Source organism: Cygnus atratus, chromosome 8 (genome assembly GCF_013377495.2).
Source record: "Cygnus atratus isolate AKBS03 ecotype Queensland, Australia chromosome 8, CAtr_DNAZoo_HiC_assembly, whole genome shotgun sequence".
Taxonomy (NCBI): Eukaryota; Metazoa; Chordata; class Aves; order Anseriformes; family Anatidae; genus Cygnus; species Cygnus atratus.
The window spans coordinates 9,295,040-9,316,731 of NC_066369.1; the positions used below are offsets into that span (position 1 = coordinate 9,295,040).

General features: G+C 63.2%; 4 protein-coding genes across 7 annotated transcripts; 1 reads left to right on the forward strand and 3 right to left on the reverse strand.

Moving 5' to 3' along the window:
• Window positions 1-413: 413 nt before the first annotated feature.
• LOC118243350 (flavin-containing monooxygenase 5-like) lies at window positions 414-4,119 on the reverse strand. The gene is made up of 8 exons (XM_035537337.1): window positions 3,985-4,119; window positions 2,939-3,127; window positions 2,700-2,862; window positions 2,261-2,403; window positions 1,680-1,879; window positions 1,256-1,605; window positions 849-921; window positions 414-771 (listed from the first exon to the last, which is right to left on the reverse strand). Exons 1-8 carry the CDS (start codon window positions 4,117-4,119, stop codon window positions 414-416), a joined length of 1,611 nt encoding a protein of 536 aa, XP_035393230.1.
• A 597-nt stretch (window positions 4,120-4,716) lies between these two features.
• LOC118243349 (flavin-containing monooxygenase 5-like) lies at window positions 4,717-7,845 on the reverse strand. Its single transcript, XM_035537335.2, has 8 exons — window positions 7,646-7,845; window positions 7,252-7,440; window positions 7,013-7,175; window positions 6,631-6,773; window positions 6,269-6,468; window positions 5,784-6,133; window positions 5,543-5,615; window positions 4,717-5,416 (listed from the first exon to the last, which is right to left on the reverse strand). Exons 1-8 carry the CDS (start codon window positions 7,775-7,777, stop codon window positions 5,071-5,073), a joined length of 1,596 nt encoding a protein of 531 aa, XP_035393228.1. The 5' UTR covers window positions 7,778-7,845; the 3' UTR covers window positions 4,717-5,070.
• Window positions 7,846-9,835: 1,990 nt separating this feature from the next.
• On the reverse strand, window positions 9,836-13,630 carry PLPP6 (phospholipid phosphatase 6). 2 transcript variants are annotated; one of them, XM_035537342.2, is made up of 3 exons: window positions 13,506-13,630; window positions 12,574-13,442; window positions 9,836-10,676 (listed from the first exon to the last, which is right to left on the reverse strand). In XM_035537342.2, the coding sequence occupies exons 2-3, from the start codon at window positions 12,965-12,967 to the stop codon at window positions 10,306-10,308; spliced, it is 765 nt and encodes a 254-aa protein (XP_035393235.1). In that variant the 5' UTR covers window positions 12,968-13,442; window positions 13,506-13,630; the 3' UTR covers window positions 9,836-10,305. The 2 variants fall into 2 exon arrangements, with proteins under 2 accessions (XP_035393235.1, XP_050568372.1); XM_050712415.1 differs by having other exon boundaries at window positions 12,574-13,041; window positions 13,443-13,630.
• A 276-nt stretch (window positions 13,631-13,906) lies between these two features.
• On the forward strand, window positions 13,907-21,655 carry FAM78B (family with sequence similarity 78 member B). 3 transcript variants are annotated; one of them, XM_035537797.2, is made up of 3 exons: window positions 13,907-14,169; window positions 17,242-17,383; window positions 21,079-21,655. In XM_035537797.2, the coding sequence occupies exons 1-3, from the start codon at window positions 13,907-13,909 to the stop codon at window positions 21,301-21,303; spliced, it is 630 nt and encodes a 209-aa protein (XP_035393690.1). In that variant the 3' UTR covers window positions 21,304-21,655. The 3 variants fall into 3 exon arrangements, with proteins under 3 accessions (XP_035393690.1, XP_035393689.1, XP_050568373.1); XM_035537796.1 differs by lacking the exon at window positions 21,079-21,655 and having other exon boundaries at window positions 17,242-17,764; XM_050712416.1 differs by lacking the exons at window positions 13,907-14,169; window positions 21,079-21,655 and adding an exon at window positions 16,781-16,914 and having other exon boundaries at window positions 17,242-17,764.
• Window positions 21,656-21,692: the final 37 nt, after the last annotated feature.

Here is a 21,692-nt window from a genome sequence, read left to right on the forward strand (position 1 = left end):
TGTGGGCTCTGGGGGGTGTGGTGGCGGAGGGGCTGTCAGCACGGAGGAGACACGGAGCCTGGCACGTCAGCCCCGGGGCACCGGGAGCAGCTTTATTGCCCCTTTTTTGGGGTTGTGTTGTTGGTCTCCCACCCTCCGCAGCTTGCAGAGGTGTTGGGAGGTGAGGGCGTGAGCCCTGTCCCCGGAGCGTCCTCCACAACAGCAAAACCCCAAAGTGAGAAATAAGATCACAGAATCACAAAATCATAGAATATCCCGAGCTGGAAAGGACCTACAGGGATCATCGAGTCCAACTCCTGGCACAAGTATACCCAAAATTTCAGGCCATATGGCCATACAACCATATGACCATATGGCTATATGTCTAAGAGCATAAGGTGGCCAGCAGGACCCGCGATCCCCTTTATTTCGGGTTAAGGGGAGAGCAAGACATAGGCGAGCGTGGCTGCAATCAAACCGACGCTGAAGAACACCTTGAGGACGTGCGGCACCAAGCTGGAGCGCGGCACCTTGCGCCCGGCCGCGCCGCGCAGGGGCTGGACGACGCGCTGCCGCTGGGTCAGGATGGCCGCGCGGGCGCCCTGCCACGCTCCCGGGCCCCGCAGGCGGTACTGGTAGGGCGTGCAGGGCCCCAGCAGCACCTCCAGCGCCAGCGGGGGGTCGGTGAGGAAGAGCAGGGGCAGGTTGGGCTTGACGCCCAGCTGGCAGGCGAGCTCGTCCATGTAGGGGATGTAATCCACCTGGATGGTGTGCCGCCGGCTCGCCACGTACCTGCGGGCAGGGAGGGAGTCTTGATGTATGGTCACGGAGGGGATGACGGCAGGGGTAATGCTTCATAGGGTCCTTACCGCTTGGCCATCTTCTCCTTGGTTTGTGCAATGTCAGCCAGCATGGTGCTGGTTGGAGGCAGCTCCTGCAGCCCTGGGGAAGGAGAGGAAGGAGGGAGAGCTGTGCTCCTGGCAGACGTGGGCCTCTGTACCCAGCGTGGCCTCTGCTCGTGCTTTGGGCCACCAAGCAGGGAGCAAGAGGGAGGCACGTGCAAAGAAAGAAAAGGGAGAAAGTAGGCTGCAGACAAGGAGAACTGTTACCAACCCTGCAAGATTAAAAGGAGTGCAAGGCTCGTTGTGAAATGCAATGTTGGTTTTTGTTCCTACACAGGAGGAGGACAAAAGGAGAAGGAGGTGCTACCAGCTTAACGACTTGGCTTTGCAGCACCTGGAAGAGCCTGGCTACATCCTCCACCCACCTCACTTACCCTTGAAGATGTGGGTGGCCCAGCGACACTGGAGCTCCGAGATGGGCATGATGGCTCCCAGGGGCTGGATGAAGCCGATGAAAGTCAGCGTCGGTTTCTCCAGGTCAACAGGGAACATGAATTTGTAGAGAGAGGCCTGGTTCTCCACCACCTTCACACAGTCCTCGAGGAAGGGGAAGGAGAAGCTGTACCCCGTGGCAAAGACCACGGCATCAATGTCTTCCCTGGTGCCATCCTCAAAGATGGCAGATGTCTCCGTGAACTCCTGAATGATTGGCTTCACCCGCACCCTGCCCGAAATGATGCGGTTGGGCAGGTCGTCGTTGATGGTCGCGTGCTGACTGAGGACCCTGGAGGGCACAGACAGAGCTCATGCGGGGCTGGGGGCACAGGCAGATCCCCGTGGTACTGCCTGGGTGCTCACCGGTGCTGGGGCTGCAGACCGTAGAGCGCGTGGTCAAAGCGGGCGTTGAGCTTCCTCTCTAGCACAAAGTTGCTCACAGAGAGGGGCAGCAGGCTCTGGAGGAGCTGGATGAAGCGGCTGAGGTAGGAGAAGTCGAAGGGGTACCCACCTTCTGCCACCCGGTGCATCACCCAGGCCCCGCGCTTGGTGCTGAGGAAGACCTGGGAGGAAGGAGAAAAGAGGCAGCGGTGTCGACCCACGTCCCACTGTGGTCCTCCTGTTCAGGTAGTCTTATATATTATATGCTAGCATATTATATTATAGGCTTTGGAGGGCTGGACCCCACTGTGCCCCTTGGGTGGATTGGGAGGGGATGAGGCGCTTTGGGTGGGTTCAGTGCTGGAGGGAGGGCAGATATTTGCTTGGTGCCCTCTGGAGTTGGATCACTCTTTAAACAAATACCCCAGTGAGCGAGAGGGGACATTTAATCTGAAGCGAGTTGCTGGCCCAAACTCAGACAGATTGCTTGGGCTGGGAATAAAAACAGGCTGGGCGCAAAGAGGAGCAGGAGAGTGTCGAGCCCGGGTGGCTCCGGAGCTCACCTGCTTGGCTGTGTGGCTCAGCTCCACCGCGATATCGATGCCCGAATTCCCAGTGCCGACCACGACGACCTGCTTCCCCGTGAAGGCCCATGGGCTCTTGTAGTCCCGGCTGTGCAAGTACCAGCCCTCAAAACTCTCCAGCCCTGCAAGAGAGAGCAAAGCTGTGCCGGGTGCGGGTGGCTGTGCCCTGCTCGGGCTGGTGGTGTGCTCTGGGAGCAGTCCAGCGGGACGGTGCCCAGCGAGGTGGTGCCATCTCCATCCAGCCTAGGAGATGCTCAGCATGGCCCTGAGCACCCTGCTCGGGCTTTTAACCCACAGGAGCATTTTTGGCAGCAACCAGAGCTGGGTCAGGGCTCATCTGGTGGGGATGGTGCCGTGAGGGGTCTCGGGGGAGAGGCAAGCACCTGGTGGCAGGGGCGCGGGGCGCGTGGGGGCGTACCGGGGAAGGCGTGCAGCGGGAGGTGCGCGTCGGTGTGGTGCCCGGTGCACACCAGCACGGCGTCGAAGACGGCCGACTCCTGCTTGCCCTCGCTCTCGGTCACCACCTCCCAGCGGCCCGTGGTGGCAAAGTCGGGGCGCTTGGACACGCGGCACACGCTGGTCTGGGCAGGGGGGAGCGGGCGTCAGCATTTCACAGCGCTGGCCGCTTGTGTCCCCCCCCAGGTCCCCGTCTCTCACCCTGAAGCGGATGTGCCGCAGCAGGTCGAAGCGCCGGGCGTACATGCGGAAGTACTCCATGATCTTGGAGTGGTGCATGTAGTTGGGGAAGTCGTCGGGGATGGGGAAGTCGCTGAAGCACATCATCTCCTTGGAGGTGTTGATGATGACGGAGCGGTAGATGCTGGCGCGGCCCTCCTCGGGCTGCTCCTGTGAGTGTGGGGCATGGCTCAGTGCCAGCCAGGGGGAGATCTGGGGGGGTTCCCAAAGCCTCCTGTGGTGCCACTGCCCCATCGGTCCCACAGGACGCCGAGCTGGCTGCGGTGTCAGCTCAGTGGCTGTCTGCACTCCCAGTGTCTCTGCCCCAGCAGCTCAGCCTCCGGCTCCCCTGCCTTGGCTCTGCTCCATCGCTGTTCCAGACCCACCACGGGGAAAAGCAGCGTTGTTTCAGCCAAGCAGCCCAAAATCCCAGGCTGGTGCTGTGCAGCGTGCCCCAGGCTCCCGCGCTCATGGCAGGGCAGGGCAGGGCAGCGAGGCACGCCTGGTTGGCGGGGGTCCCAGTGAAAAGAGGCAGCCGCATCGCTTGGCGGGGGCAGGAACAAATCTGGGGGTTCCCCCACGCAGGCAGAGCAGAGGCAGCGCCTGGTGCCGGTGCGTGGGAGAGGCACAGGAGCAGGGAGAGGAGCAGCCCGGGCTTCCAGGGACAGGCTGGGCAGGAGGGGACCGGGACAGGTAGGGAAGGGATGCCACCAGCAGCAGGACAGCTGGGGAGCCGGGGGGTAGGCACAGGGGAAGGGATGGGTGGGAGCGAGGCTGGCAGGGAAGGGAGGGATGGGAAGAGCGAAGCCTGAGCCAGAGCAGCGAGCCCTGGGGTGAGGGCTGGCCCCAGCCGCGGGTCCTTGGGCAGGATCCGTCCTGCTGCTGGTGGCACAGGTCCCCGTGCTGGCAGCACACCAGCCTGCGCCCAGGGGACGTCCCGCCGCAGGGCAGCGGTGCTTCGTTAGCTGCCTGTAAACGATCCCGTCCCTGCGGCCACCCAGGGCAGCCCGGCACGGCGCGGGGCTTACCTCGAAGCGCCACAGCCCCCCGATGTCCCCGCTCCTCTCGAAGCAGGTGGGCTCCAGCCCCTCATCCAGGCAGCATTTCAGGGCGCACAGGCCGGAGGCGCCGGCACCGATGACGGCCACTCTCTGGGCAGCCATGGCCGGCGGTGGCAGCGGGGGAAGGCTGGCAGGGGGCACAGGATGCGTGCGGTGCCGCTCGGCCAGCACCAGGTGTCCCGGTGCTTCCCAGCAGGGGTGGCCGAGGGCAGCCGGGGCATTGCGAGAGGCTTCATCCAGACATGATCTACAGGTTCCCACAGCGCCGCGCCACACCTCCCGCCCGCCCTCCGCAAAGGGGTCATTATCTTCTGTAAGCACTTAATGATGTTGAATCCAGCCCCAGGGACTTCCTGGGTGTGGGGGCTGAGACGTGGCCGCGCTCCAAATTTTGGCAAGTCATGGCATGGAAAACAAGATGGGGGAGATGCTCTGGGCACTGGTGCCAGCCTCGGCGCGTGGTGGCCAGGAGCAGCTGGCGCTGTTCCAGCTCCCCAGCCCACGTCCCCATCAGGCTGTGTGTGACAGGATGGGACTGATCCGTGCCGCTGTGACCCCGGCCATCTGCTCCGGCTCCGCGTGCCCCAGACGAGGCTGCTTTGCCATGGATACACGCGTGTGTATGCAGACCCCAAGCCGTGTGTGTCCCCAGCACGCAGGGGGACGTGAAAAACAGGACAGCTTTCTGGCTCTGTTTAAGACACTTTAATCCAGTTAGAAAATTTGCTATGCCTTTGCCATGAAGGTATCATCATCAGTGGAGGCCCGTTGGGATTGTAGGTGACAGAACAGCCCGGCAAGTCCCCGCTCGGTGACAGCGGTGCCTGAGCAGGATGGGGTTTTCCCCACACAAGGGCAGGGTTTTTCCTCCATCCCGGTGCAGCCGTGGGGCATTATTTGGGGCTGCCACATCTGGGAGGCTCTTGTGCCTCAGGTTTGCTGTGCAGGGCCGTGCCAGCAAGCGGATTGCTCTCTTGGCACGGGGGCACGGCTGCCATGGGGATGCACGGCCCGTCCTGGCATTGCCAACCCCACCAGGCAGAGAGCAGGAGCCTACAGGAGGACGAAGATGATGGCAAAGATGGCCATGGCCACGGCCAGCTTGCGGAGGAGCGGCAGGACGGAGACAGAGGTGTTCTCCTCCACGTGCCGCGTCTGCAGGGGCTGGACGATGCGCTGCCGCTGGGTCAGGATGGCCGCGCGGGCGCCCTGCCACGCTCCCGGGCCCCGCAGGCGGTACTGGTAGGGCGTGCAGGGCCCCAGCAGCACCTCCAGCGCCAGCGGGGGGTCGGTGAGGAAGAGCAGGGGCAGGTTGGGCTTGACGCCCAGCTGGCAGGCGAGCTCGTCCATGTAGGGGATGTAATCCACCTGGATGGTGTGCCGCCGGCTCGCCACGTACCTGCGGGCAGGGAGGGAGGGCTGGACCCTGTTCTCTGGTGGCACGTAGCCATGGGAGCCCACCAGCAGCCCCCCCCAGCCCGCGGTGCTCCTGTCTCATCCCAGCTGGTTCCCGGTGGGGTCTTACCGCTTGGCCATCTCTTCTTTCTTGTGCTTGATGTCAGCCTCCATGTCGTGCCTCGGGGGCAGCGTGCTCAGCCCTGGGGGAAAAGCCATGCGTCAGGGGGCTGCACGAGCAAAGGCACGGCTGGCTGCGACGGCCGAGGGCAGCAGCGTGGCACAGCTGGCTGCTGCCTCCCAAACACGGCTGGGCACCATCTGCCCTGGCTCCGGGGCTGCAGGCTCAGGGGACATTTTGTCTCGCTTACCCTTGAAGACACGGGTGGCCCAGCGACACTGGAGCTCCGAGATGGGCATGATGGCTCCCAGGGGCTGGATGAAGCCGATGAAAGCCAGCGTCGGCTTCTCCAGGTCGATGGGGAACACGTATTTGTAGAGGGAGACCTGGTTCTCCACCACCTTCACATAATCCTTGAGGAAGGGGAAGGAGAAGCTGTACCCCGTGGCAAAGATCACAGCGTCGATGTCTTCCCTGGTGCCGTCCTCGAAGATGGCAGATGTCTCCGTGAACTCCTGGACGTTCGGCTTCACCTGCACCCTGCCCGAAATGATGCGGTTGGGCAGGTCGTCGTTGACGGTCGGGTGCTGGTCGAGGACCCTGGAAGGCAGAAGGAGCCATCAGGGCACCGGGGTGGGGAGAGTCTGCAGCGTCCTGCTCCAGCGGTGCTCGTCCCCAGGGGCGCTCGTCCCCAGGAATGGCTGGGACGGCGTCGGAGGGTGCGTTCCTTGGCACCTGTGCTTTGGCTTCAGGCCGTAGTGCGCGTGGTCGAATCTCATGTTGAGCTGCCTCTCTGTGAAGTCGCTTGCCATGGAGGAGGTCAGCAGCTGCTTCATGAGCGCCTTCAGGCGGGTGGTGAAGACGATGTCGATGGGGTACCCCTGTTGTCCAACGCGGTTGAGGATCCACGCACCGCGGCGGGTGCTGAGGAAGACCTGGGCGAACAAGAAAGTCACTTCCTCAGAGCTGTGGTGGCCGTGAGGACACCAAGGGCTCCCCTAGATGGGTGTCCTCATGGAGCGGGTGGTGTCCCGCCTGGGGACGGTGCCACCAGGCACAGGGGACGCTCTGCCCGCGGGGACCCCGCTGCTGCTCACCTGCTTGGCCATCTGGCTGATCTCCACAGCCAGGTCCGAGCCCGAGTTCCCGATCCCGATGACAACGACCCTCTTGTCCTTGAAGTCCTGGGGGTCCTTGTAGTCACGGCTGTGGAGGTAGCGGCCCTTGAACTTCTCGATGCCTGTGGGGAGGGAGGAGGGAGGCTGTGCTGGGCTGGAGGGCCCCCCCAAAATGAAGCAGGATCCGTGCTGTGGCCCCAGGGAGCCTTCCACGGCTCTGCCAGACCCATCCCAGAGAAAGACCATGCAGCGACGCACATGGAGCTGGGCGAAAAAGCAGCGAGGAGAGCAGGCGCAGCCGCAGCACAGCTTTTGGGGGCTTTTTCTCACTGCAGGGGATGCGGGGCGCGTGGGGGCGTACCGGGGAAGGCGTGCAGCGGGAGGTGCGCGTCGGTGTGGTGCCCGGTGCACACCAGCACGGCGTCGAAGACGGCCGACTCCTGCTTGCCCTCGCTCTCGGTCACCACCTCCCAGCGGCCCGTGGTGGCGAAGTCGGGGCGCTTGGACACGCGGCACACGCTGGTCTGGGCAGGGGGGAGCGGGCGTCAGCATTTCACAGCGCTGGCCGCGTGTGTCCCCCCCCAGGTCCCCGTCTCTCACCCTGAAGCGGATGTGCCGCAGCAGGTCGAAGCGCCGGGCGTACATGCGGAAGTACTCCATGATCTTGGAGTGGTGCATGTAGTTGGGGAAGTCGTCGGGGATGGGGAAGTCGCTGAAGCACATCATCTCCTTGGAGGTGTTGATGATGACGGAGCGGTAGATGCTGGCGCGGCCCTCCTCGGGCTGCTCCTGTGAGTGTGGGGCACGGCTGAGCGTCCCGGTGGCCCTGTCCCAATGCAGGTCACTGCCTTGTGACGGAGCTGGGGGGGGGTTCTGCCACCCGCGAGGCTCCCCGGGACCCACCAGGATGCACACGGATCCCGCCCCAGGACCCCACCGTGGCCGGCTTCGGTGCCCCTGCTGACACCCGCAGCCCGTGCCTGGCACGGCTTACCTCAAACCTCCACAGCCCGCCGATGTCCCTGCTCCTCTCGAAGCAGACGGGCTCCAGCCCCTCGTCCAGGCAGGCTTTGATGGCGCACAGCCCGCTGCTGCCCCCGCCGATGATGGCCACCCGCCTCGCCATGCCGCCCTGCGCCGCCGAGCCTTCGCCGGGGCTGGCCGCGGCCTGGCTTTATGGCGCACGGCGGCGGCGAGCGGGTGCCTCCCCTGCCGTCACTCCTCCCACGGGAGCCACGGGGCAGGCTGCCAGCGCTCGGCTCGCTCCGGCTGCTTCGCTTTTCTGGCAGAGGTTTGGGCCAGGAGCCGCCCCGGCGCCTGGCTGGGGACCCCCGGCAGGGGACACTGCGGGGGGCTCCCCGGAGCGGGGCAAGGGGCAGCCCCGCGGTGTGCATGCTGGAAAATCAAACATTCCCTTGAACTTTTACCTCCAGGATTATTGGGATCAGCCCAGACCTGCTTACGCTGAACGCCGCTGGTACCCTGTGGGTGGGTGAAGTGGCTTCAGCTGCCCCGCGGGCACCCTCACTGCATTACCCGCGTCCCCGTGTCCCCGCAGCCGTGGCTCGCTCCTGGCCCACCCGTGCCAAGCCCCACAGCCCCCCTCGGCTCTGCTGGGACCCCTCTGCAAGCTCCACAGGGCCAGCACAAGGAGGACAGCTCTTCTGGGCTTTTCTCCCATCCCTCCCCACCCCGCTGTGCTGTGAAATGGCTGCGCGGGTTGCTGTCGCGTCGCCCCTTCTCCTTTAGCAGCTGCAAGAGGAACCAAAAGTCCCCACAGGCCCGGACTCTGCCCCCACCGTGCTCGGGACCATGACCTCTGCGCTGCGTGGGATGGGCTGCCCGGCACCCTGCTGCCCTCGCCGTGGCCTCGTGTGGGCGAAGGTGCCATGGGGCGAGCCCGGCGGGGAGCAGAGGTCTCCCCACTGCTCTGGGGACAAGTGACAGCGACAAGCGACAGTCGATACACGGGGAGAGCGAAGGCCTGAGGCACAGAGAAGAGGCATGGGGAGCCCCTGCCCGCAGGGAAGACCCCACAGCAGGAGCTTGGGGTGCTGGCTTGGCCCCATGGGGGAACATTTTTATTTCAGCCACCGTACTACGGGTTGCAGGCAGAGAGGAGGTGCTTGCACTGGCAGCCCTCAGGGTGCTCCTGCGTGCTGCAATCAGAGGAACAGCACTCAAACGCTGCCTGTTTTTTTTTTGCAACTTATTTTTTTCCGGGGACTTAATGGCCACGAGCAGCCCCACCTGGCCCCAATCATTCCTCACACACCCAGCATTATTTAAGCACTGCCCAGAGGCCTCGCTGCCTGCTGTGCCTGCAGCCCCACCACCATCAATTTCCCCGATTATCTGTGCTCTTGGCCCATTTTGCAAGGTATGGTGGGACCAGCGCTGGCTGGCAAAGTCCCTGCCAGCTCTGCTGTTGCCCTCTACTCCCTCGCGATGCCGTCCCCCAGTGAAGGCAGAAATGGTTTGCTGAAGCCCTGTTCCTTGTCTGCCGTCCAGTGGAAGCCTCGTGGCAGGGGAGGGGAAGGGTTGGTGCAGCCGGGCTGGGGGTTCAGCGCAGACCTGTGTGCTGCGGGTGGAAGGCACGAGAGCAGGCTGGCGTCCTCCTAGAGGGAGAGCCTGGCTGTGGTGAGGCACGGCCTCACCTTCAGGAGGGTTACAGGGAACGCAGGCAGGGATCTGAGCAGCCCTGGGCTGGGTGAGGGTCACAGCTTTCCCCTAGACCCCCCAGCGAGGCAGTTCCCACAGCAAGAGGGAATGTTTCAAGGCCCCAGGAGAGGCTGAGGCAGGACCCAGGCTCCTTGTGGTCCTCTCCTGCCAAGGGCAACCAGAAAAACTGGAAGAAAAGGTTGCCAGGACGAAGGGTGGCAGTTCAGGGGAGCTGCGGCAGTTAGTACAGCTCTGTGTTGTTGCCCTTGGGTGACTGAAAATCCTGTGGAGGGAGGAAAAAGAGCTGTAAAGCTCTGCACAGTGGCGTTATGAGCAGATTGCTGCTGGGAGCTGCTTCCCCATCCCCTGGAGATGGTATCGATGGCCCAAGCCCCTGGCTGCCCCCTTCCCTTCCCCGCAGTACTGGGAGCCAGATGCCTGTGTCCTTGTTGGCTGAGGCCTGGCCTTGGTGCAGTGCTTGAGCCAGGAGCGATAGGAAAGAGACGCACTGCTTAGGAGGCAGAGCTCTTTATAAACCTGAGGACAGGCCTCAGCGTGTCCTCTCCGCTCAGGTACCGTGGAGCACAGGGCGTGCTCGCAGCAGCGACGCAATCAGTGTATTTACAGCGCACAGATAACACGGGCAATTGCAGAGAAACCTCTGCAAAGCCCCAGCTATTACATCCACCATTGAGCTAACGCAGCAGGTGCCCGGCGAGGGCACGCTGATTCACAGTATCAGCAGCGAGCCGCCAGGCGGGTGCGCTGACCCCTCCCCAGGCTCTGCTTTGTCCCTGGAGAGCGGTCGGTGCCTGGCAGCCCGACAGGAGGGCGAGACAGCACCGAGTGTCTAACTGCAGGCCCGGGAGCCTGCGGCGCTGCTCGTGTGAAATTTTGGCTGGACAAATATGAGTTCAAGTCCCGGTGCCCCTCTCTGTGTGCGCGTAGGGAACGGGGTGTAAGCTTCCTCCTCCTCCGGGAGGGCCGCAGCGGTCAGTGGGTCCAGAGAGCAAAGAGGGCAGGCGCGTTGAGCGGGGAGAGCCAGCAGTACTCCACCACGCTGTACAGCGCGTAGCCCAGGAGCAAGCCGAAGAGCACGTCCGTCACGTTGTGCCTGCCCAGCATCACCCTCGAGACGCCGACGATGAGGGCCCAGAGCACCACGAGGACCCGCAGCGGGACGGCGAGCACCAGGTGGTGCAGCACGAAGCGGCACACCAGGGCGGCTCTGGTGGCGTGGCCCGACGGGAAGGAGTACTTGTCCACCGAGACGGTGACGAACATGTCCATCTTGTTGTGCGTGGGCCGCGGCCGCCGGACGATCCCTTTCACCACGGCCACCAGCACGAGATCCAGCAGCAAGGCTAGGAGGAGGAACAGTGAGTGAGCGAGAAAGGAGGTTTATTTTTCCCACGGGAAACGAGACAAAAACAGAAGCCAAGCCGTGAACTACGAAAACGCGGAGCTAGCAAAGCCTGCCAAGAGAAGGCAGTCTTCGCCAGGGCTGCGATGCCCAGGCAGGGAGAGCACGGTGCTCCTCCGGGCTTCTGCCCGAGCACACCTCCGTCAGCACTCTGCTGAGCACAGCTGCACGGCATTTATTTGTGTAAAATCTGGCATTCGCAGCTCGGGGCTCAAATCCTCCCTTGTTTTGAAAGCCAGGCAGGGGTTAATATTCCCTGCCTGCCTCTGCTGACTCAGCATGGCTCTGCACCCACTGCTTTGACCCAGGTAAATGATCAATCCACCTCAGCTGTGCCTTGGTGTGAGGGGGGTCCCCGTGCCCCCAGCGGGTCTGGGGGCTTCCAGCTCCACGTCTGGCTTCTCCCTGCTGCTGGGGGCACCTGTGTACAAGTTAATCACCCCACTTTTAAGAGCTGAGTAAAGGGCGAATTAAATAACAGCGGCTTGTTCCCAGGAGTCTAAAGGCTGCTGTGGCAGGAGTCAGAGGTGAAGTGTCTGTGAGAAATGCTCCGTCAGTACTTGGCAAGAGCAGCTGCTCGCACCAGGCAGTGCCTTCGCTATCTCAGCCCGGCTCTTGGTGCTGGCAGCCAGGGCTGCTTCTTCCAAGGAAATCTTGCCCGAGGGACTGATTTCTGTCCTATGGCCTGTGCCTGGGCACAAAGTCCTTCCTTTGGTCACTTCAGTTCACTCCCTCTGGTTAATCATTTAAGAACAATTTTTTTTTTTTTTTCTTAGAAGTAAACCTAGTTCAATCACTTCTTTTAAAATGTGGTTTGGGAGATTCAGCTCGGGCACCAAGGAAAGCTCGTTCCCCACGTGGGTGCTGCAAAAAAGCACCAAGGTGGGTGACTCCAGCTGGACACAGCCCTGGTGCCAGAACAGGCCCGCTCCTGGGGTAACGGTTTTATACTAAAAAAGGGTAAATTTAGATTAGATATTTGGAATACTTCACTGGGAGGGAGGTGAGGCACTGAACAGGCTGCCCAGAGGAGCTGCCCCATCCCTGGAGGTGCCCAGGGCCAGGCTGGATGGGGCTGGGGGCAGCCTGGGCTGGTGGGAGGTGTCCCTGCCCATGGCAGGGGGTGGAACTGGGTGGGCTTTAAGGTCCCTTCCAACCCAAACCATTCTATGGAAGGAGGTCAGAAGCCACCAGGTCCCTTCCCACCAGCTCTCCTGTGATGCTGTAATTTAACCATGCGCTGCTAAATGGAAGAGCTGCACAAAAGCATACACTTCCCACCAAACAAACTGAGAGTCACATAATCAATGTGAGACACCTATAATTTTGCAACTTAAAAGTGTAAGAACTGGGAATCCAGAAAGGTCTGTTGTTCTGGCGCTACCGCTGTTTCAAAGCGAGCAAAAACGAATTTACATATACCTACTAGGACAGGATGCTGGGGGGAAAAAGTACAGCACCACGTGTGATTAAAATGCACGCTCTGGATGAAGTTTCCACATTGGGTTTTACAGATCAGTGCCTGCAGCGAGCCCATGGGCACAGAGGTTTGGAAACTGGAATCCGGGTCCCACACGGGCACAGCGTTTGGAAAGCGGAGCAGCCACGCAGGTGCCACAGGGACGCAGAGGTTTGGAAGCTGGAGCAGCCATCCAGGTACCGCATGGGCACCGCGTTTGGAAGCTGGAGCAGCCATCCGTGTGCTGCAGCTCTGGGCGGACGTGCCAGCTGCTGGGAACCAGACGGCTCCCCCAGGGCTGTGACAGCCGGCTTTCCTCAGCTCTTCCCCATCCCTCGGGCCCCATCCTCCCACCGCAGCGGCCCCCTCCCGGCCTCACCAAAGAGCAGGTTGAGCAGCACCTCCCTGGCGGCCGAGCTGTCGCTCTGGCAGAGCCCGTAGAAGGTGCCCAGCAGCCAGGGGATGCCGTGCCCCGACACCTCAACCACCTTCAGCAGCGGGCGGGCGCTGCCCCAGGCCGAGGCCTCCCCGGCGCAGACTCCCAGGCGCTTGGAGGCCCAGAGGTCGACGGCGAGCAGGGAGCTGAGGGCGATGCCCACGAAGGACGGGTTCAGCCTCATGCAGTCCTCCTCAGGCAGCGGCGGGGACGCGGAGCCCCCGGACTCGCGGCGGCGGGACGGGCTGTCCGGGGCTGCGGGGCTGCGCTGGCTCAGCAGGGACACGAACTCCAGGCGGCCGGCGCGTCGCTCGCGGCTGCTGCGAGGGCTGGGCATGGCGCCGGGACGGGGACGGGACCGGGTGGTGGCACCGGGCCTGGCGGTGGGACGGGACCGGGATGGGACCAGGCCTGGAGAGGCCAAAGCTGGTCACCCACTGCCGGGCTGCCTCCTGCTGTCACCTCACAGGCCCAGCCGCCCCCGGTACCCCTCTGGTGCCCCCCAGGTACCTCCCCGCTGTCCCCCTGTGCCCTCTGGTATCCCCCAGGTATCTCCCCGGTGCCTCCCGGTACCCCCTGTACTCCCCCGGTACCACTCGGTGCCCTCTGGTAACCTCCCGGTATCCCCTCAGTGCCTCCCAGTATCCCCCAAGTACCTCTCCGGTGCCCCTTGTACCCTCCCAGTATCTCTCCGGTGCCCCCTGTGGTCACCCGGTGCCCTCCGGTATCCCCCACGTATCTCCCCGGTGCCTCCCGGTACCCCTACGGTGCCCTCTGTACTCCCCCGGTACCACTCGGTGCCCTCCGGTAACCTCCCGGTACTTCTGCGGTGCCCTCCGGTATCCTTCCGGTACCCCTCGGTGCCCGCCGGTAACCTCCCGGTATCCCCTCAGTGCCCCCAGTATCCCTCAAGCGTCTCTCCGGGTCCCCCCCGTGCCCCTCGGTGCTCCCCGGGTCCCCCCGGCGCCGGCCCCGTCCCGCGCAGCGCCGCTTCCGCTTCCTGCCCCACGTGACGCCCCCGGTTACCACGGCGACCGCGCTCGGCGACGCCGCCGCCTCCCCCTAGCGGCGGGGCCGGCGGACGGTGGCCGGCGAGGGCCGCAAAGGCAGCGGCGGCGCCTTCGCCCTGCCGGCGCCGGTGCGGGCGCCGGTGCTCGGCGGCGGGCGGCGATGGCGGGGCGGGGGGGGGCCGGCCGGGGCTGCCGCTCGGCCCCGCAGCGCGGCGGCGGGTGAGCGCGGCGGCGGCGGCGGCGGGGAGGCGGCGGCGGGGGCGGCCATGGGCTGCCTGCAGAGCGTGGCGTGCAAGGCGCGGGTGCGGCGGGAGCAGATCGTGGTGTCCGACGTGTCCGCCACCATCGAGCCGGCCGCCACCGCCATCGAGGAGAGCTCGCCCGTGGTGCTGCGCTACCGCACGCCCTACTTCCGCGCCTCCGCCCGCGTCCTCATGCCGCCCATCGCCCGGCGCCACACCTGGGTGGTGGGCTGGATCCAGGCCTGCAACCACATGGAGTTCTACAACACCTACAGCGACCTCGGCGTGTGAGCTGGGGGTGCTGCCGGGGCGGTGCTGGGGAGGTGGGGAGGTGCGCGGGGGTCGGTCAGGGCGCCCGGGTGTCGTGGGGAGGGGCTGGTGGGGGGCCGTGAGGGGCGGGCGGGTCTGGCGTCGGGGCGTGGTGGGGACGGAGGCACCGGCGGTGTTACCTGGTGGGGGTGGAGGCCCTGGTGTGGCTGCGTGAGGGGACGCAGGCGCCAGCGCGGGTCCGTGAGGGGGACGGAGGCTCCGGTGCCATTCCGTCGGGGGTCAGAGACCCCGCGGCGGTCCTGTGAGGTGATGGGGCCCCAGCGCAGTTACGTGATGGGGGCGAAGGCCCTGATACCGTTACGTGAGGGGGATGAAGGCAGTAGTGCCCGAACGTGGTGGGGACAGAGGCCCTGGTGCCATTCCGTGAGGGGCCAGAAACCCCGGTGTGGTTCTGTGAGGTGATGGGGTCCCGGTGCCGTTACGTGATGGGGACGGAGGCCCTGATACCGTTACATGAGGGGGATGGAGGCCCCAGCGCCACTCCGTAAGGCATCAAAGACCCCACAGCGGTCCTGTGAGGGGATGGGCCCCCGGTGTGGTTCTGTGAGGGGTCAGGGACCCCGGTGCCGTTACACGATGGGGCAGAGGCCCCAGCACAATTCCGTGAGGGGACAGAGGCCCCAGTGCGCTTTCATGAGGTGATGGAGGCCCCAGGGCGGTTCCACGAGGGGACGGAGGCCCCAGCACGGTTCCCCGCTGTCCTCCCTCGACGCCATCGCCTTGTGTTCCTTGTTGCAGCCCGGCTGGGAGAGGTTTGAGGGAAGTCGCTTGAAGGCTCCGCGCAGGTGGCTCGGGAGGACACCGAGGAGCAAGTCTGCACCCGCTCTGCCACCAGGGCACCCGCTCTGCCCTGGCGCTGGGCCGCCTCGGTGCGGGGGCTGCAGGCAGGAGGTGGTTGAACCAGGGGCTCCGTCCCCACAGGAGGCTGCCGGGCGGTGCCACGCTCGCAGCCAGGCCTGTCCTCAGCCCGTCCCATCGGCCTCATTTCTCCTGGTTCCTGCCCGGGAGCTGCAGAGCCCTGATTTCTCTCAGGCAGGCGGGGGGGCTCTGCGTGGCAGCGTGTGGGGTGCTCGCAGAAAGCCCTGTCGAGCCCGTGTGGCCCCACAGGGGCTGGGCTCTCTGGGCATCCCCCTTCCCAGCGCTGGCAGAGCTCCTCCTCTCCTCAGCCCTCGCGCAGTCCCCGCCAGAGGCAGCTTGCAAGGGAGCGGGAGCAGATGGAGGCTGCCCTGGCAATCCTCTCCCTGGAAGTAGGTGGCACCTCGCGCGGCTCCGGGCTGCCCGGGCTTCCTGGCAGGGAGACACGGCGATGGCATGCCTTCGCCTGTGGTCCTGTCCCTGCCGGTGCTGTCAGGAGCGCCAGCTGGGGCTGGAGCAGCTCCCCCGGCCCCGATCTGCCTGGGGAGCGGGAGCAGCCGGCGCCGGTCCTGCCTTTGCCTCGAGCTGCTGAGCCTGCCCTGCCCTGGCTGCCCTTCCTGAAAGCAGAGCCCCGCTCGGATTTCTCCTGGGTGCCAGAGGCTGCAGCAAGGTGCCCGATCGGTTTCCTCCGGCCTCCTGCTCTTCCCCAAGGGCACAGGGCTGGGACCCGGGGGCAGCAGAGGGGCTGCCCTCTGCATGGCCCTATGGCCGGTGTGGGGTCGAGCTGCCTGGAGCTGGGCTTGGGCAGGGAATGCGGGGGATGACCCCGTCCTCACGCTTTCGGAGCGGGCAGGGTCATTTTGCACCACAGTGGGGTGCTGGGGCTGTGGGGGCGAGTGCAGGTTGTCGCTTCTCAGGGAGGACAGAAGCCAGATGTCCCCTTGTTGGTGGCTTCGGAGCCCAGACCTGTGTGGAGCTGAGCTCTGACTCAGCAGGAGGCTTCAGCCGGAGCGATGTGTCTGAGAAGTTAAAGGTTTTTCTATTTATTCTCCTTTCTGTGATACCCAGCAGTGACGTTGCCAGTTTTTCTGGGTAAAGATACTGGCATGCTGCAAGCCTGACCTGCCTCGAGACAGAGACCCAGCACAACGCTGCACAGGTGATCCTTAACCACCTCTCGCTCTGGGTGTGCGGGGCAGTGGCTTTAAATTTAAAGTGTGGGTTCAGCATCCAAAGAGTGTTTTCGCGTTCTCAGGACTTCAGGAAAGGCACCTGGGAGCTGGGCTAGGGCTCGCTGGAGCCGGGTGGCCGCTGTCCCCGCTCCCAGCTCGTAGCTGCCACGTGGTGATCCTCTGCCTTGCCGCACCCGCCTGGTGGTGTTCATGTGGTCCGTGGCCAAAATTCTGGCTGGAATTTCCCCCCCCCCCACCCACAACCCCAGCAGCATGGCGGGGATTTCATCACACCAGCAGCAGGCATAATTGCGATATTTAATTACTGCACATGTGTCTTAGCAAACGCCTATATTTAGGGGTGTAAAAATTGCAGACGGAGCTGCAGGCTGGGGGGAGCTGCTCCAGGCTCGGCGTGTGCGGCCGTGGCTGTGCTGCAGCTGACACACAGCAAGGTTTTTTTTTCTTCTTTCTTTTTTTAGATCAAGAGCTGAATAAGGAGAGAGTGACCTGCAAAAGGCTCAGAAATGAGTTTTGGCCCGTTTGGTTAGATTGCAGGTTAATTAAAATGCTATTGTGCTGGCAGAGCGGAGGCTTCTGCTGGCCCTGACTGACTCAGCGAAGGAGCTGAAGACAAATTTGTTCTTGAATGAGGTCCTCGGTGGCTTCCTGCAGGTGGGAAGATGGTTCCCAAGCTCTGCTCTTGAGTCAGCGCTGCCGGGGGGAGGATCTGGTGGCTGATGCCAGAGACAGGCTCTGGTGCGTGGCTCTGGCTGGGTACAAAGCCTCTGGTGGCTGCAGGAGAAATGGCTTTTTCCGTGGCATTTCGGACTGAATCGTTATCCCTTTATCTGTGCTGTCTCCCCCTGGTCCAGAGCACGTGCTTTGCCCTGGAAGTGCTGGCACACAGCGGCTTGCCTCAGTCCCTCCCTTGCTGTCACTGCCCGGGCGCTGTCGCTGCCGTTTCCCCGATAACCTGCCCTTTCTCCCTCCGTTCCCTAGGTCGAGCTGGGAGCTGCCCGACTTGCGAGAAGGAAGAGTAAAAGCCATCAGCGATTCTGATGGGGTGAGCTACCCCTGGTACGGAAACACCACGGAAACGGTGACCCTGGTCGGCCCCACGAACAAGATCTCCAGGTTCTCGGTGAGCATGAATGACAATTTCTACCCCAGTGTGACGTGGGCTGTCCCCGTGAGCAACAGCAACGTGCCGTTGCTGACCAGGATTAAAAGGGACCAGAGCTTTACCACGTGGCTGGTGGCCATGAACACCACCACCAAGGAGAAGATCATCTTGCAGACTATAAAGTGGAGGATGCGAGTGGACATTGAGGTTGATCCCATGCAGCTCCTGGGGCAGCGGGCACGGCTGGTGGGAAGGACTCAGCAGGAGCAGCCCCGGATCCTGAGCAGGATGGAGCCCATCCCACCAAACGCACTAGTGAAACCCAACGCCAACGATGCCCAAGTCCTCATGTGGAGACCCAAGCGAGGCCAGCCTATAGTCGTGATACCTCCCAAGTAGCGCAGCACCGGGGCGCGTGCCGGCGTGTGCGAACGCACGGGGTTCCTGAGCCAAAGCAGACCTCCTGGGTTCACCTGCCTTTGTAGCTGCGCTTGGAAACACGGCTTCTCCTTAGCTGGAAAGAGAGCGCGAGCCCGGCCCGGCCGCCCGGAGGGGTTGCCGAGCTGGTGGATTCCCCAGGAGGTGGATTTGAGCGCTCCTGGGGCTCGCGGCTGGAAAAGAGGCTGGCTTAGCTGACCACCTCCTGCTTCCTTGCAGGGAGACGTGAGGAGCGAGAGCGCCATCAAACCGTGCCTGTGGCGAATGCTGCTTTCCACCCCGTTAGCCGTAGAAGAGGAGACCATGCCCGCCAGTCGGGGCGGGGGGCTTTGTGCAGTCGCCCTTCCCCTCGGTGTCTCTACCTATGCATTTTGGATCGATAATCAGCCCGTTGTCACGCTCGCTGGGACTTGGAAGGGCCTGGGAGCAGTGCGGGAGCTGGCGCCCGGCCGGAGCCCGGTGGCAGGGGGCGTCTCTGCCCGAGAGGGGCTCTCCGCAGCGGGACGTTTTGCATGCATCTCGGTGTGTTTGGAGTAGTCGTGAACGTAGGAGGTGGCGTAGTTCATTCCCATCTTGGAGTGAGACCTAAGGGCAGGTTAGATGTCCTTTAGTTTTAAGGTGCACTAAATCTTTGCAGTTCCTCAACCTCCCCCTCCCCACACCCGCCAGCCCTTTTCTTTTTCTTTTTTTTTTTTTTTTTAATTTTTTGCAGAAGCAAAAATTATTCTCAGCCAGAAGAGAAACGGCGAGCGGTGCCTGTTTACCCAGGCGAGGGAGAGCAGGCAGTTACTGACGGCGTTTGCGTGGTCGCCAAAAAAGCTTGGAGGTACTCCAGGATTCGGGTGCTTCCACTGCAGACGGGAGCCCGTAGCAAGAAGTTGGGCGCCTGTTCCTCTTCCCTGCAAACGCCTGCTTGTGTGGGGAGCCTCAGCCGTGGCCACCCGTGGAGCTGCACAGCCCATGGGCGTGCACGGGGAGGAGGAGAGCGTGCCGCCTCGTGCTGCTGCAGGCGTCTGGCAGATAAGGGGTTTCTTTTTACTTGCCTTTCCCCTCGCCCCCTGCCCTTTCCTCGCTGCCTGGATCGCTGGCATCGTTCTGGTCGGCGAGGAGGTGCTGGTGCTGCGGGCTGGACGTGCAATTCCCTGCTCGTTTCGGCAGGGGAGCAACATTTCCTCTCTTTCAGCTGTGCCCTGGTGGTTGCACCCTCCTGGATGCAGCAGAGGCGGGAGCCACGGCGGCTCTGCCCCTGCCCAGGGACAGCTTCAGGTGCCCTGCGTTCCCCGAGGGGCCTGGGCGGACGAATGTGGCTTTTGCTGCTTTCCCCGCTCCCTTCGCCGCCCCGGCACGAGCCCTGCCGTCCCTCTGGCTCGCGCCCCTGCCTTCGCGTGCCGGAGGTTTTGCTGCTGCGGGGACGTGGGGTGTTCCCGCTCGGAGCTCCCAGCGGCCGTCCCGCTGCTGGGAGGGCTGGGGAAGGGTCGTCTCCTTCGCTGCTTTCGTGCAGAGTTTCTCGCGGCATCAGGAGCGCTTCCTCGCACCTGGCTGCCCGGTGTGCACCCGCCTCGGGGCGGCGCCTTCCCGGGGCATCGCTCCCAGGAGCACGCGCGAGTCTCTGCAAAGCTTCAGCCTCAGCTTGTGCGTTTCCAGGGTGGGACGTGCACCCCGGGCAGCTGGGGGCCGGTCCCCGCAGGCAAAGGGACTCCCCAGGCGTCTTAGACCAAAAATCCCTGTGAAATCCCCAGGCTATTTATTATCCTCGGTAGCGTTTGCTACGGATTCGGTTCTTTATTTCTCTTCTGGGAGCGCTGCGTGCTGACACCTCGAGGAACACTTTCAAGTGCTGTGGGCTGCGGCCCCGCTCCTCCCGCTCGGCCTGGCGCAGGCGGAGGGGTTTGGTGGACTGGGAACCGGCGCATTTCGGGTTAGTGGGGGCTGGGTGAATCCTTCTGTGAGGAGAGCGTGAAGGGAAGGCAGGCTCTGAGCTCCGGTTTGCTTTGCTGTCCTGAGCAGAACCCCTGCGGGGAGATGGTCAGCACTGGAGGGCACCCTGTTTTTGTGAGATTCGGCCAGTGTTTTTATCCCGATGCACAATCAAAGGCAGTTTTAGCCATCGCTGACGTTTCGTTTGTCAAAAGTGTGCCTGGCAAGCTGTTGGAAACTTTGGGTCCAATTTGTGTTAAACTTCGAGGGAGGAGGCGGAGGGAAAATACCTTTCAGGGCGAAATAAGACCAATGTGTATTTTTGACCCACTGGGATAGAAATGATCCTGAAAGCTCTTGCGAAACCCCTCCCCAGCGTGGCAGCCGGGTCGAATGGTGCTGTGCTGGGGTTTTCCCCCCGGAGGCGATGGTCACGGCAGCGGTGCCGGGACCGGGGGGGTGCTGCTGTGGGGATGCTGCTCCCAGCGGCCGTGGCTGCCCCCCTGGGGCTGGGGTTGAGCCTGGTGGAACGGTGCGGTGAGGGGCGGCACGAAGCTGAAGGGAAGGAAGGAGGCAGGGGAACGGCTGTGGCTCCTCGGGGTGGTCCCCGTACGGGTCTGGTCTGGAAGCCTGCACGTTTGAGCCCGGGATCAGCCCATTTCTCGGCCGCCCCGAGCCATATTTATGAGGGCCCCGAGTGGGATCCCCGGTGCTGGCTCCACGGGAGCATCCCCAGATCCCCGGGGAGCACCCGGCCTCCTGTGCTCAGCACCACAACCACCCGTGGGCCGCCTCCTCCCTCCTTCCCTGCTCGTAGCCGGCGCCTCGTTATCTCAGGGAGGGACCCGAGGTGCCCCTTCTCCTCCATCCCGTGGCGTTTTCGGGGCCGTGCCCCCACGCCACTCGGGCGCTGCGGGAAGCGTCCGTCCGTCCCTCTGGCTTCAGGGCACGGCTTCGTGGTGCAAGGCAACGCCTGCGGGGCAGGCGGGCCAAGCCGAAGCCGGCACTGCCGCCCCTCTCCTCCCCGGAGCCCGCCCGCCGGTGTGCTCGGTTCGCTTATTTATTTCTGTATTTGTATTTATTTATTTATTTGAGATTTATTTATTGATTTGTATTTATTGACGGCTGGAACTCGGCGGGGGGGGGGTCAGCAGGGGTGGCTGGGTCCCCCCACACCCCCCCTCGTGGATTTCGGGAGCGCCGATAGGGAGGGTTGCTCGCGGGCACCTGCTCCCATCCTGTCCCCTTTTGGGAGGGAGGGAGAACTGGGGAAAAGGAAGGGGGATGACACAAATGCCTGCGGGGAGGACATCCCGTGCCTGTCCTTTTCCTGCAGAAGCCCCCTTGTGCCCCCCCAGGCGCTGCGCTCCCTCCCGTGCCCGTCTCTATTTATCGGCCCGGCCTCCCGGTGTCTTTCTGTTCGGCTCGCGCTGTGTTTGATGTTGCCAATTTCCGGAGATGGTGATAAGAGCAAGGACGTGCGGGTGTCACTACGGAGAAAAGAGAAAATCAGGTATTCTGCTGCCGTGTGGGGAAAATCGGAAGGAAGAGGAGACGAAAGCTGGTTTTGCAGAGTGCCTTAAACACAAATGACTTTACCGAGTAGGGGGGCTTGGACTTCTGTCTTCGGATGTTAACGCAAACTCGAACAAATGTTGCATTTCACTTCTCTGGGATTAAAAGAAAAACGTTCGATCTGTACTGGAACCCAAGTGTTCTGTCTGCTTCAGTAAGTCTGGCTGCCTCGGGCTGGCAAGCTCTCGAGGAGCAGAGGGATGCTGCCTCTGTCCCTTAGGCAATCAGATCAAGGGGAGAGCCGTGTGCCACGCTCCTGCAAGAAACCCAGGAGCTCTCGTAGCTTGCGGGTACCTTGGGAAGTTGTCAAGCTTGGTAAGGCTGAGAAAATGCCCAGAGAAAGGATGTTTCCCCTTTGGGATTGCAGATCCCCCTCCCACTTCTTGCAGAACGAGGC